At 47.1% G+C, this 15,000-nt stretch overlaps 1 protein-coding gene across 1 annotated transcript in view; it reads left to right on the top strand.

Annotated features, from left to right (window-relative positions):
* pde1cb (phosphodiesterase 1C, calmodulin-dependent b) overlaps nucleotides 1-15,000 on the top strand; it is a 39,450-nt gene that overhangs the window by 12,948 nt on the left and 11,502 nt on the right. The window contains exons 3-4 of the mRNA XM_036518839.1: nucleotides 13,157-13,270; nucleotides 14,834-15,000. The exon at nucleotides 14,834-15,000 is cut by the window's right edge and continues 16 nt beyond it. Of these exons, the coding sequence (XP_036374732.1) occupies nucleotides 13,157-13,270; nucleotides 14,834-15,000 (281 nt within the window). The remainder of the gene's footprint in view (nucleotides 1-13,156; nucleotides 13,271-14,833) is intronic.

The raw sequence follows: 15,000 nt of genomic DNA, 5'->3' as shown, positions 1-15,000 counted from the left end.
TGGATTCAAAGGTCAATGTTTAAAGAAAATGTTGATAGAGTTACTAGAAAAAGTGAAACCTGCCTTAAAATTGTGTTTGATTTTTGGCTGGGGGTGTTGTGTACTCTCACAGTTTGTGGCAGATTGATTGCAAGCCTTATGAGTACTGAGAAATGGTCCGGACTGTAAGATTGAGTGACTGTCAGAACGGTCTTTATAACCATGCCGTGGGACTAACCTGCTGCAGTCAGCATGTACATATATAATTTTTTTTTCTTGGCTTGCGGCTCTTTTTATAATTCATAGTGTAATAGATCTAAAGCTGAACAGGAATGAATTATGAGGTTCCATAACGTAATTGTCCTTCTGCCTGAATGTGTTGACATTGCTCTGACAGCAAAAACAATTTGCAGTTTGCAGATTAGTTCTTTTCTAAGAACGGACTTCTCTGTTGTTATTTAATTGCTTTCACCAAGAGGCATAATGCTGCTATACATTGTTTCCCTTATTAACTGAATCATTATAACAGAATTATAACACCATCACACAGTAACAGCCGGCTGTCACCTTCATTCACTGACCACAGCGTTACGGTGTGATTATGAGATCTGCTCTTTTGTATGTGTGGCTACAGTTAACCTTCTGTGCTACTCGGAAACGGTACCAAAAAAAGACCCCCGTTTTTCTTGCCTCACTGGGCTTGTTAATTGATCACTTGTCCCCTTTCAGAGATAGTGAATCACAGAGTCTGCACCTGATAATTAGCCGGGTAATTACCTAGCTGAAATCGACCCCAGACATGGGTAATTGCATTTCTCTGGATCGTTCTCCCCTCGTCTCGAAAAATGGATCAAGCCCCCCCCCCCCCCCCAAAACGCTCGCCCTGCCAGCAAATCTGCTGATTTCACGCCACTTTTGTTAGTGCAGGTGCTGCAACCTCCTCAACACCCCCCTCCCCAACTGCACCCCCAGCCCCCCCCAACCCCCCCCCCCCTTCCATCCTCCCCTCTGAGACAGTGTTTCTCTTTGGTTCCTCTACATCACCCCTGCTGGTACGCACACGGACACACACACATACGTACACACGCGTGCGCGCGCGCACACGCGCACACACACACACGCACACTCACAAACCCCCCGCCCCCCCCCCCCCCGGTACAATTCAGAAGTGAAAAGATGAAGGTTCAGTGGTTACAAGGCGTTGGCTGATGGGAGGCTTATTCAGGGAGCTAGTGAGACTCTTACTCGCAGTGAGAAGGGAGACAGATGATTTCTGATTGGATGGAGTCAGCACCCCCCAAGGTGGTAACCAACACTCAGACATCACAGACAAGCATATGTGCCTCTTTTGCTGTCTTTTCAATAATATGGGTCTTTAGGCAGAGCCCCAGGTTTCTCTTTCTGAAGCACACGGGAAATCTTTGGGGGCTGCCAGCATTATTATTATTATGGAAGAGTGATTTTCAGGGAAAATCGAAGCCCTGCACATAAGTCACGGTGAACCTCACGTCCCCCAGAAGTGATTTATGTCACCACAGCATTGCTTTCTGTGTGGGTGATTTATGACTGAGAACTGCGGCCACATCCAACGTTGGATGTGAGTAAATATTAGGCCCAATGGGGGCCAAGTAAACCCTTTTATTATATATCACATTGCGAGGATCGACCTCATCCTCAGGCTCTGCGGCATCCCCTAATTTCACCTCATTGTTAAGCCCCATCCCGTACCTAGGCTTCACCCCTATTTTGGCTCCACCAACCACGGCTTCACCCCATCCATAGACTCCGTCCCTACTCTAACCCCACCCACCGTGGCTCCACCCCATTTTCTAGGCCCGGCCTCTACTGTGACCCCTCTGCATTCTCAGAATCCACCCTGTCCTTGGCTCCACCCCTAACTTCAGCTGCCACTGTAGGCTTTTTATGCCAGCCCACCTCCTGCTTTATTCCAATGGCTGTTCCTGGGTGCGCATGTGAGTCCAGATCCTGAGAAAACTGGTGCAGTGGTTTATGTCTCAAAAGACTTACCACAGCCTGCTGCCGCGGCGGGTGAAGAAGTCCATCTGTTACCCGGCACCTCGTCGCCGGGAGCGCCGTGTTTTCTGGAGGACAGCAAGGCGAGACTCGCCCCCACCACCCCCCCGCCCCCCCCCCCCCCGCCATCATTCCCGAATCGCTCATGCGGGTAATGGCCTGAAGGAAAACACATTTCAGCATCTTATTAACGTGGGCCGACGCCGAACCCGTTACAAGACACATTTGTTTCCCCTCGTCGAGGCCAACTGATGCCTCCTGACGCGTGATTAACTCACTGATGCTGCCGCACTGAGAACAGAGTGACTGATACTCTGGTCTTTGTAATAACAGAGTGACTGATGCTCTGGTCTTTAAAATAACTGAGTGACTGATACTCTGGTCTTTAAAATAACTGAGTGACTGATACTCTGATTTCTGAAAAAACTGCATGACTGATACTTTAGTCTTTGATTTAAGTGAATGACCTATACTCTCCTCATTGCAATAACTAAGTGACTGTTACCCTGTTTTTTTAAATAACTGAATGGCTGGTACTTCAGTAAAATAATACTTAAAAACACTTTAGTGCATCCAAAATATTGACAGACATTGCACCCTCTGAAATTTAAAAAAATGACCCCCCCCCAACCCTGTTTCCAGTGCAGAACATGGCGGTCAGTGATCCTCACCTGCCCTCGCCCCTCCCTTCACCACCCCCAGAACAAGAAACAGAAATCTGGGGCTCTGCCCAGTGCAGCCAAGCCTTTCCAAGCCAGGCTGGCAGAATTCACTGCTGACACTGTGAATGCCCTGGAATTGCCTGGGAAAAGCAAACTGCTACATCGGTCACGGTTTCCAGCGGTGCCGTCGGTACGCGTCCGTTAAAGGGAGAGAAAGGCTGTGCCTTTCGAGCTGGATGGTGCTGCTGCTGGGCGGACAGCAGGCCGGCCTCTGATTGACTGACGTCGGTGCTCGCAGTGGCGCGCCCGCGTTTAGTTTGTGGCTCGCTTTCTCCTCCAGCAGACGGTGAAATAGTCTTCAATCGAGCGCACGCGTTTCTGCCGCGGCTCTGCCCGGGGGCTCGTTCAGATGTTCCCAAAACAAGGTTTCCAGACACGTTTGTGTCTGCAATGTTTAGCAAACAGCCTGACGTGTGCTCAGTCCCCTGGGACAGAGAGGCAGGAAGCCGTCGTCATAGGGGTCAGCTTGTTTAGGCACGTCTGTATGCTAAATTAATCAGCTTAATAACCACAGGCAGACAGGAAGTAGCGGAGCAGCAAGTGGCGACGTTAAAGCTAGAGAAATTAACCGCAACACGTCAGAGAGTCCCGCGGGGCAGGGAGATGAGGCTTGCTTTTAGTCTGTGTGTGTGTGTGTGTGTGTGTGTGTGTGTGTGTGTGTGTGTGTGTGTGTGCGTGTGTGCGCGCGTGCGTGTGCGTGAGATAGACAGGGAAAAGTGGAGAGAGAGGAAGACAGAGACAGACAGGGAGAAGTGGAGAGAGAGGAAGACAGAGAGACAGAGAACAGGGAGACATGAAGAAGAGGTGTATTAATAGGCAGAGGGACAGAGAGAGGACAAGCAAGGGGGTGGGAGGACAGAAATAGTGGAGCTGGAAATGGATGACAGAGAAAGTGGGAGAAGGAGTCAGAGACCAATTTACTCTTGGCATCTGCACCCTTGAATGAGCTTTGAATTGCACCTCTGCTTGGTCTGACATTAGTTACATTGCATGGCTTTAGGGTGACAATGAATGCTTCAAGGCAAGTGTAAGAGCCATTCAAAGAGGACTTTTCAATATTACGGTATACTGGTTCCTGTCTGCTCTATTGACGGCACCGATGCGTTGTGTGGGTTTTGCACGGTCAGCACCGCTACAGCGAAAGGTCTGCCATCCAACAGAAGCCATGCATACAGAGTCACACACACATTCCATTTCTGCACAAAGAACACCATCAAACAGCACTCAAATCGAGTACCTGCTGTGGAACACCCTCCAAGTTTTTTTTTGTCCCCTGGGGAAGTCTTTTGTCCAGTTCAGGGGAATTATCTGTATCCATCACAGACACTAGACACACCTCATGCCAGGTAGAGAATCAGGCTGCTTGGCAACAACCCTGGATCAGTTCCATAAATCAATACATTTATTTATTTTACATTACAGTATTGGCATTTAGACAGTGCTTTTATCCAGAGCGACTTACGTAGGTTACAATTTTTACGTTATCCATTTATACAGCTGGATATTTACTGAGGCCATTCTGGGTTAAGTACCTTGCCCAAGCATACAGCAGGAGTTCCCCAGTGGGGGAATCAAACTGGCAACCTTTCAGTTATGATTCCTGCTCCTTAGCGCTATGCTACACTGACCATTTTATTGATAGTTAACTTTGGGATTGAGCTCTGAATCTGGATCAGGACTTACCTGGAGCACTCGTACATGGACTCCTTCTCACCTACTCCAGAGTTCACCTCCCCCCGCCCACTGCAGAGGTAGAGGGGCCCTGGTTGGGCTGCTGTCAGCCAGTGGCTGTAATCTGGGATCCTGCTAAAATTGTGCCCAATGGGTTGTAATATAACACACCCGTTAGCCTCCCTTCATGGTTACCGCCTAAAGTTTAGAGACCAGATTAAACTAGTCGAACAGCCGGACAAGTCACTGGCCCATGTCTTCTTTCCCACCCTCTCTGTCTCTCTCTCCCTCCCTCTCTCTGTCTGTCTCTCTTTCTCTCTCTCTCTCTCTCTCTCTGTTTCTCTCTCTCTCTCTCTCTGTCTCTCTCTGTCTCTCTCACTGTCTGAGGCAAAAGAGGAAAACGCAAATGAGATTTTCGGGTTGGAATGTTTAGTTCACTCGATGCATCGAAGATACTCTGCATTTGAAAGGTTTCAGCTCAGAGTGAGGATTACCATAGTAATAGACTTGCCTGGTTTGTTTTTAAATTTTTTTTCCCTCCCTCTGTTTCTGAAAAAGATAACCTCATCTGAAGTGTATTTTGCTGTTTTTTTTTTTTTTTTTTTTTCCCCCTCTGTCTGGTCACGTCTTGCTGCGACTCTAAAGAGCAGATAGATAGAGCTAGGCATCACCTCCCTGACCTTCACGGCAAGATAGCATCCTCTCCGGAAATTTCTGGGGAGAGGCCTGCTCTCTGTCACTCAGAACAACTGAGGGAGGTGGGGGGGAGGGGTGACTCAGTAACCAATCGGCTGGCGTTGCTGTTGCCGTTAACTAGCATGTGATGTCAACCCAAAGGCAGATAATCCTCCTTTTTATATACTTCATAACACTTCTGCTTTAAAGACATGTAGATCTGCTGTATAAATGCTGTATAACCCTGCTGTGTAAACTGTTTATAACAGTGCTATATGCATGATATGCCCTGCTATATAAATACTCTATAACCTTGTTGTATAAACTGTGCAGCAATCCTGCATTGAAAATGGATTCCAGCATGTGTTAAACTGTCTGATTTGGGAGCTGCGGTCTGTTCCTGCTCATGCTGGCAAAACCATAACAGTAATGGCAATAACGATGTTATCCCACTACATAAACGGAGGCGATGTTTACCAACCTTGGCGTTCCATCTCGATTTGCTTTTGCTCAGGGCTCTCCGCCTCCCTGATTAATGAGATGACATTTTGATCCCCCCCCCCCCTTGCTCGGCAGCCCCGCTCCCAAAGGCCTCCCCCCCCCCCCCCCAGTTCTTGTCATGCTTCATTCAGGAGCCTCTCATATCTCGTTAGCAAGCAGAGACGCAACATTAATGAGATCATTAAGTCGCTGAATACGTGCCACAGCGGTGCGATGGCATCTTACAACCCCCCCTCCACACACACACACCCCTGCTTTTTTATTCATTTATTTATCTCCTGTCTGTCCATCGCGTGTGTATCACACCAATGGGCGGCATGAGTCACAGAGAACGGAATGTCTGAAACCAAACAAGAGACGTGATGCTTCTCTGTCTCTCTCTCTCTGTCTCTGTCTCTGTCTCTCTTCTCTCTCTCTCTCTCTCTGTCTCTCTCTGTCTCTCTCTCTGTCTCTCTCTCTCTCTCTCTCTCTCTCTCTCTCTCTCTCTCTGTCTCTGTCTCTCTCTCTCTCTCTCTCTCCGTCTCTCTCTCTCTCTCTCCCTCCCTCTCTCTGTCTGTCTCTCTCTCTCTCTGTCTCTCTCTGTCTCTCTCTCTCTCTCTCTCTCTGTCTCTCTCTCTGTCTCTGTCTCTCTCTCTCTCTCTCTGTCTCTGTCTCTCTCTCTCTCTCTGTCTCTGTCTCTCTCTCTCTCTCTCTCTCTCTCTCTCTCTCTCTCTCTCTCTCTCTCTCTGTCTCTCTCCCTCTCTCTCTCTCTCTCTCTCTGTCTCTCTCTCTTTCTCTCTCCCACTGCTTCTCAAGTGTGCCTTCTGAGAATGTGAATAAAAACCTGACATATTTTAAAAAGATGAATCGGCATCACATGAAACGTTAAAAAGGCAAGTGAACATGGTGTTTCCGTGCGAATGATAAATGTATAGCAAGCGTCAAAAGAGCGTGACCTCATAAAGCCTCTGACTAAACACTCTAGGTAAACACTCTCCCTTCTGAAGCAGAAGCAGATTCTGCCATGAAAATATAACTTTGAACTCAAACAATCCTTAACGAGGGCAAAATCATGAAGTGTTGTTCTAGGATAAGGAGTTAAATATCATTCATTGGCTATTTGTGAAATATGCATACTGGGTAAAATGTGACTGGTTAGTGTTGCCACTAATGTACCCCACTTCCACACACCAATAGAAAGCAGCGCTTAAAGCTCTCACTGCAAAAGGCCAGCCGCAGAATCTAACAAGAAACATATTTAAGAGATTTGACAGGACAGTTCCAAACCAGCCAAAATGATAAAACACCCTCTTACAGTAAATTACAGGGAGTTAGAGGCTTAAAAGCATAGGATGTCCATTTGTATGGGCCGTCTCTTGGGGGGGGGGGCTGACAGGGCAGACTGGGATGTGGGCCAAGATTTAATGGCTCCCCCGGTGTGGGAGGGTTGGGGGGGGCTGACAGGCAATCTGGGGTTGAGTTACCCGGGGCCAGTGTGGGACAGCGGTTGGGTGAGTTGGCTGAAGGACTGGTTCAGCAGGCTGATTTATGGGGTGCCGTTGCAGTCTTTATGGTGACAGTGCTGTGGCTCCATGCGGCTCTGACACGGGGGGGGGGGGGGTGCGCAGAGACTCACCTTTACAAATGTCAGTCGCAGCCTCGGAAATGAAGCGGTTCATCTGTGGGTGGGATGAAAAATTCAAAACGTAGAATGTAGAGTCAAAATAATACAAGGGAACAGAAGAGATGACAGAACGCTTATCCGATTACACCTCTTTGGGCCAGCCAAGCATTCTTCATTCACACTGTAATGCGGGCTTAATCTTGCACAGTGCATTGTAATCCACTGATCCAGACCCAATATGAAACAAGAAGTCCTGGTTGCTGTTTGCCAAGGAAGCGCCAGCCTTAGTGAATTTACCCTGCTGAAATGCCAACATGCTGCCTGAAATCACTGCGTCAACCAGGGGTATGGCGTTGCATCCAATGGCTTCCCCCAGGAAACATATCCAAAATGGGGGAAAAAAAATTCATTTCACTACAAATTGTCAAGTTACTCTGAGTTAGCTCTTCACAAAGACAGTTGCTAAGTCATAGCATCAGCGTAAAATTAGCTTTCAGCCTGTTTCCAGCTGTGACACCTTTCCACAGATTTTAGCTTTTTTACCCTTGAATTTGGCTCAGTATGTCTGTCTGCCTCTGTCTCTCTGTCAACACCAAAGGGGCGCGCCCGTGAGGCTTCAGAATATGTAAGGGCCACTTGCTGTCAGTCTGTACGTTTTCATTTGCATTGGTAGGAGCACTGTGTCATGCAATATGCCGAGCATTGCGTCTTAACTGAGCTTCTGGTGCTTTCATGACTGCTCTTTTCCGATTGTTCTGTCGGCAACAGTTTCAATGATCATGGTGTGGATTTGGTTCTGAAACGAATCACATGGAACATGGAGCTCTCTTTGAGTCCCTCCACTGGCTACCGGTTGCAGCGAGGATCAAGTTCAAGACCTCGCTACTAACCTGTAAGGGACTTAATGGATCAGCCGCCCAACGCATACAGGACACGATCCTTACATTACATTACTTCACTTAGCAGGTGCTCTTACCCAGATCGACTTCCAAACAGGTGCATCACTACGCTAAGAGCAGTTATCGCAAAGTATTACAAGAGGTCAGTAAGATAGAAAGTTAAATGCTAGGCGAGTGTAGAGTGCCCTTTTTTTAAAAATGAAAATAGCAATCGATAGGATAGATGATCAAGGCCTACAAGCCAGCAAGAGTGCTGTGCTCTGCTACCTCGGGTCGCCTCTGTGTCCCAAAATACAAGGGCAGCATCTCTCGGACCCGCCTCTTCTCAGTACTGGCTCCACACCGGTGGAATGAGCTTCCTGCCGAGATTCGGACAACAGACTCCCTGGGCGCCCTCAAGAGAAAACTGAAAACTCATCTTTTAAAGCTGTATCTCTAGTCTACCTTCCTCTCTGTCTATCTCTATCCATCCTATCTACCCCTATTTTAAAAAAAAACACTCTACACTAGTTTAGCACTTAACTCAGTACCTTACTGACTTTTTGTAATATTTGGCGATAGCTACTCTTAGCATAGTGATGCACTTATTTGGAAGTCGCTCTGGGTAAAAGCATCTGCTAAATGATGTAATGTAATGTAATATAATGTAGAGCTTTGGCAGACAGATAATTCAGCTTCAGTGGCATTTTCTGGGATTTTTCCGGGTTTTTTCCCCATTTTCCCTCCTCTTTAGGAAGGTCCTCCCCTGTCCCTTCTTTGGATATCCTGTCTGCCCTGGACCTGCAGACGCACTTGAACCCGAGAGCTCAGCTTTTGAAAATACTTTTTTTTGCGTATTTTCGTAATGCCTGCAAAGTAGATTACTTGTAGTTCGGAGGAATAAAAAAGCACAAGCATTAAGTTTAAGCTTTTTTTTTTCAGCAGGAGAGATAAAATCTCAGCACCACCAGTGCTGGATGAAAAGTGCACAGGCAGGCACGTGTAGAGTCTCGGCTTCGTTTGGTATTAGTACGGTACCTCTGTTTCAATGTTCTACAGGATGGGTCGCATAGTGTTGAGACATTTGTCGCTTGCCAAAGCACAGCGTCTCAGCAGAGTTTGATATTAGTTATTTAGATGTTGATTCTGTCTTGTGACAGGAATGCCAAAAAAAAACTGATCAACTGGTTAGTTTGGTTCCTGTTTCCATTTGCCTCAGGACCGTGCCGAAATCTGTAACCTGAGAGGACATTGGCCTCTGTCACACACGGAGGGGGACCCAACCTTGGACGTGAAATACGTACAGAATATATTCAGTGTATTACATAATTAGAATATCCTGTCTGCAGAATTTTGTACTTGTATCTAAAGTAAGATTTTTGGATATGGATATTATTCATGTAACATTTGTATAGCAGTTTTCTGTAAAGGGCTCGTTTTTTGCTTGCTTGGGTTTTTAAAATTTATGTATGTGGGGTTCAGTTATCACCGCAAGGACAGAATGTTCTAGACCAGTTTACTTTAACTCCCCCCATTGTCTGCACTGCTGGGATGTTTTAGTGGAATGAGAACAATGTTTCCACAGGTTTTTGAAGCAACCTTTGAAGTTCTCGGATCCAATAAAGTGCTGTATTTATCAAGCAAACGGGTGTTCTGCTCTGTGTGAGCACTTTGCTCAGCGTGCAAAATCAGGATTATGAAGTCTGCTTCAGAACAGTCAAATGCAAATGCGCATCATCTCATATTTACGCATGCATGTTGAAATACAAGTCACATTGCATGTGGGAGCAAAAGGATCTCAGAATCTTGGGACAGACTCTGATCTTTTCCCAATATGGCACACTTTCATATGGTGCAGGAATCATTTGTGTGAATCATGCAGAATATTTTTGAAGTTTATAAGCTGTTATTTAGATGCATTTGAAAATCGCTAGGGACTGTGGAAAAAAAATATCTGGGTGCAGGGATTAAGAGATTACTCCATAATGAAATAAAATAAAATTTTGAAATAACCATACCAAATGTAATCTGTTTATGTTAACGGTAACGGTAAAAATTAGGTGCTCCAGGACAGCTAATTTTACTCCACCTGTGAATGTATGCAACCACAATAGTACAACCAATGGATTATAATGCATATATGCTTCATTTGGTCATATGCAGTGTGGAAATATTATACTAATATGAATATTATGAAGTGATATATTGTCATTGTGCTGAGCTTGTCTTTGATTTAAGGAGTTCATCTGATAAGTGAAGAGAGATTTGTGTATGTCTGTGTAATCCAATCACATAGGAACACATTTTGTGTTGGATGAGGCTCTAATTCCTTCCAAATCCTGGTACTGGCTGGAAATTGCTTGGTTCCAAACTGAATGTGCGTGTTGTGTGAGCCAAGATGAATCTGGTTAACTCTGGCAGATTTATTATCATGTACAATCTGTGTGTGTATGTGTCTGAAGTGTGTGTGTGTGTGTGTGTGTGTGTGTGTGTGTGTGTTCATGCGTGTATGCACACGTGCATGCGTGCATGCGTGCATGTGTGCATGTGTGTGTGTGTGTGCGTGTGTGTGTGTGCGTGTGTGCGTGTGTGTGTGTGTGTGTGTGTGTGTGCGTGTGTGTGTGCGTGTGTGTGTGTGTGTGTGTATGTGTCTGAAGTGTGTGTGTGTGTGTGTGTGTGTGTGCGTGCGTGTGCATGCATGTGTGTGTGTGTGTGTGTGTGCGTGTGCATGCGTGTGTGGTGTGCACACGTGCATGCGTGCGTGCGTGTGTGTGCGTGCGTGCGTGCATGTGTGTGTGTGTGTGTGTGTGTGTGTGTGTGTGTGTGTGTGTGGTTGTGTGTGTGCATGCATTGATTACTGCTGTCTGAGTGGGACATACCACTCAAACAGCATTTGCAACAATGTAAGCGTGTATGTGTATGGCAACCTGATTAAACAAGTCACCTGTCTTAGGCTGTCAGTGGCACCGTCAGGTAGCAAGTTCTCCCCTCACTGCTCGCCTCTGTGGCTCCTGGTGGGGTGTGAAGGAAGGTCAAAGGTCAAAAGGAAGAATGGACGGGAGAGGATGTACCGGTTGATGTCTTGACGGACAGGACAAATCCCACTGCAGGGGAAAGACGCACTGCCTTAATACCTTCCATCTCCCTCCCCCTCCAGTGCTAGGCATTGCTCTGACTGCCTGTAGTTTTTCACCCTGGAAAAGCAGAGAGAACACCACCCCCAACCACTAGAACCACTGTCACCCACCCTCACCAACAGTGCATTGCCACACACACACACACACACACACACACACACACACACACACACACACACACACACACACACACACACGCACACACGCACACACGCACACACACACACATTCACACACAGTGCTATTTTCTCTGGTACATAATGTCACAGAAAGGGCTGTGCACTGAGAGCCGTGTGTTTGCACAGTTCTCCTGCCTGCCTGGATGTGGTCTGTGATATTTGCTCTCCGATTGGCCGGACATTGGAGCTGCTTGTTAGCTTTTTTTTTGGGCTGATTCGACCAGACAAGCTGTCACTGACCCAGCAAACCCCCTACCTGCTCATAGCTGTAAACCAGAACCTGCTCATAACCCTAATCCACCCTATGTAGAGAGGAGGTACTGTCTGAGTAATGTGCAGGAAAGTGCAGGCTTTACCATTTTTTACCCATTCTCTTATTCAATTTTTTGAAGCAACACGCACCTGTCTGTAAAATTTAAACCTTTACCTTTTTAAACCTTTAAATTTGACAACACCTCCAATCACACAGTGTCCCCATCACAATCCTGGGCTCATGGACAAAGTGAACCCCTCCTTGTGGACAGCCATTGGCTCTGCAATGATGAACCTGCCTTTCTTTCGGAGGTGTGCCATGCAGTAGAGGGCTGCTTATGACAGCCGTGCTCCGTCAGCGATATCCAAACATTTGACTGCTCCAACTTGAGCCGAAGCACAGCTTCGTGAGAGAAGAGACAGCCTGATTGCCTCCCAGTGTAATAAGTTCGTGAATGTGAGCCGTCCTTTTTGAAATTAAATTTCTGGCAGCACCTTCGTGGGCAACTGACATTTTCAGTTACAAGACTGGCATTTAGCTGACGAGCCTGGCGCAGTTTTTTTTTTTTTAACCGCCATCGCCTGCTCAAAAGCCGCCTCCAAATCTCAGGGTTGACCCTCCTCAGATTTACCTGGGGGAGGGGGAGGGGGGGATTTGTGTTTTTTACCCAAACGCTGTCTCTCCGAGGAATCCTCAGCACAGACCTTCTGCCGCTTGATCACGAAGCGCTGATCCCAGAACAGGGAGGACCAGGCAGGGATTTGATTGAAGACGAGAAGAGCAATGCAGAGACAGAAGAGGACACCTTCTCAGGCCGGGCCCCCTGACGGAGTGACGGACAGAGACGTTTCAAGTGACAATTTGTTTCTGCAGTGGAACGGGGGCCCCGGGAGAGCAATGGAGCCATGTGACAGGCCAGCTGACTGATGCTGTCAGAACTGCACAGACCACAGAGAAAATCAATGGAGTTCACCGGGAGTACGCCTGTCTCAGCGTCCCGCTTAGCAGGACAGGACTGACATGAGGCGGCAGTGTGGTGTAGTGGCACGGAGCAGGGCTCGTAACCGAAAGTTTGCTGGTTTGATTCCCTGCTGGGGCACTGCTGCCATAGCCTTAGGCAAGATACTTAACCTACAATTCCCTCAGTAAATATCCAGCTGTGTAAAGGGGTAATATGTAAAACTGTAACGTATATCAGTTGCTCTGGATAAGAGCGTCTGCTAAATGCCAATAATGTAATGTAATAATACTGTGTAATGAGGAGGCAGTGTAGTATAGCAGTAAGGAGCAGAGCTTGTAACCGAAAGGTTGCTGGTTCGATTCCTCGCTGGGGCGCTGATGCTAGACCCTTGGGCAGTGTACCTCAGTAAAGTTGCCTCAGTAAAATATCCAGCTGTATAAAAGGATAACGTTGCAAGAAAAACTGTGTCTGGTGTAAGTCGTTCTGGATAAGAGTGTCTGCTAAATGCCAATAATAAAATAATGTAGTAATGTCATGTAATGATTTGGTGTGTCTCCTTGCAGACTGCGATGTTTGGTGAAGCAGCTGGAGAGAGGAGAAGCCTCCCTCGTGGACCTGAAGAAGAACCTGGAATATGCAGCCTCTGTTCTGGAGTCGGTCTACATCGAGGAGACTCGGTACGCTGCCCCCCCCCCCCCCCCCCCCCCTTCACCAAACACACACACACACACACACACACACACACACTCACACACTCACCCACTTACCCTGCCTTCTCTGACGGAATTGGTCTACATCTAGGAGATTCAGCATGTCCAATTATCCATGTCCAATTAGCTGGAACCAGGCACATCCAGGCACCCTGATGGGTCTCCTTAACAAGTAGGAGTGTGGTGTAGTCGACAGGAGCAGGGTCTTGTAACTGTAGGTGTAACTTGTAACTAGGTTACCGGTTCGGCACTACTGTTGTACCCTTGGGCAAGGTACAACCCACAAATGTGTCCGTAAATATCCAGGAAAAATTGTAACCTATACAAGTTGCTCTGAATAAGAGTGTTTTCCTGTAATACAATGTAATATATATATTATGTACATGTAATGTATATAATTTGTATATAACTGTAATACAAAGGTAATGTAATGTAACAACCCCAAACCACTCACACATACTCAGAAAAGGAGGCTGGGTAGTACTGTCTTATTAAAAACATGAAGCAGACCTGCTTTGTACCTCCTCTTACCCTCTCACAGCTACCTAAAACAGCCAATTACAAGGCCTCACATTAAAGCAAACAATGCCAGAGGAGAATCTATTGAATCTATTTTATGCCAAGCCACAAAGTCCGATTGATAAAGATGAAGTACTTAACTTCATGAACTGCAGCCCAATGGTGTATGTGTGTGTGTGTGTGTGTGTGTGTGTGTGTGTGTGTGTGTGTGGATGAGGTGGATGTTAGATTCTGGGGTATGGAGTGGGGGCATTAGAGATAAAGAGAGGATTTGGAAGCCAGAGGAAAATATCTCCACGGTTCAGAAGTGGAGTGTGAGGGTAAATAATGGGCAAAGCAGGGTAAACGCACACTCAATCAGTTCAAACAGACACACTACTGTGGCTCAATCCAGACACACTGCAGTCATTTACATTTCATTATAAAGCGCACACACACACACACACACACACACACACACACACACACACGCACACACACACAAATACAGATAAACATGAATAAATATAAAACAATCCAGAGGGTTTCAAAGGGATCAAACTGTTTTATTTATTTTTTTATTTCTGCATTCATTTCAGATTCAGTCACACTCACAAAGATTTACAAAGGGCTTTTCTTAACGCTTCTTTCAGACCGTGAAACCTTACAACATCCGTTTTCCAGGCTCGAGGCCTCGCTATCTTTTAAAGCGCTGGTGCTGGTGACATCACTGCACGCCACCTCCCTGCTGTCCCTTCCCTGTCCCTCCAGAGCTGTCAAACCCGGGAATATATGCGTCGCAGCTGATTGGCTATGATGATTCAGACATAACCGATGTCTGCAGTGCCGAGGCTGTTTGTCTGAGGGGAACTATGTTGTCATTTTAGACAGATGTCGGCTCAGAGCACCGCCCCATGCAACTTGAACAGCAACAGTGCCTGGAACCAAGCAGGCAGGCCAAGGGTGTGCATTTATCACGGAGGGCAAGCTGCGGTGAAATCTGCAGCTCACCCTCTCTGTCTCCCCCTGCAGGCGGCTGGTGGACACGGAGGATGAGCTGAGCGACATCCAGTCGGACTCTGTGCCGTCGGAGGTGCGGGACTGGCTGGCCTCCACCTTCACGCGGCAGATGGGTCTGATGCTGCGGCGGACGGAGGAGAAGCCGCGTTTCCGTAGCATCGTGCACGCCGTGCAGGCTG

This window comes from Megalops cyprinoides, chromosome 24, assembly GCF_013368585.1.
Source record: "Megalops cyprinoides isolate fMegCyp1 chromosome 24, fMegCyp1.pri, whole genome shotgun sequence".
Classification (NCBI taxonomy): domain Eukaryota; kingdom Metazoa; phylum Chordata; class Actinopteri; order Elopiformes; family Megalopidae; genus Megalops; species Megalops cyprinoides.
Note: the sequence above shows the minus strand (reverse complement) of the source record. Positions and strands in the feature narration are given on the sequence as shown.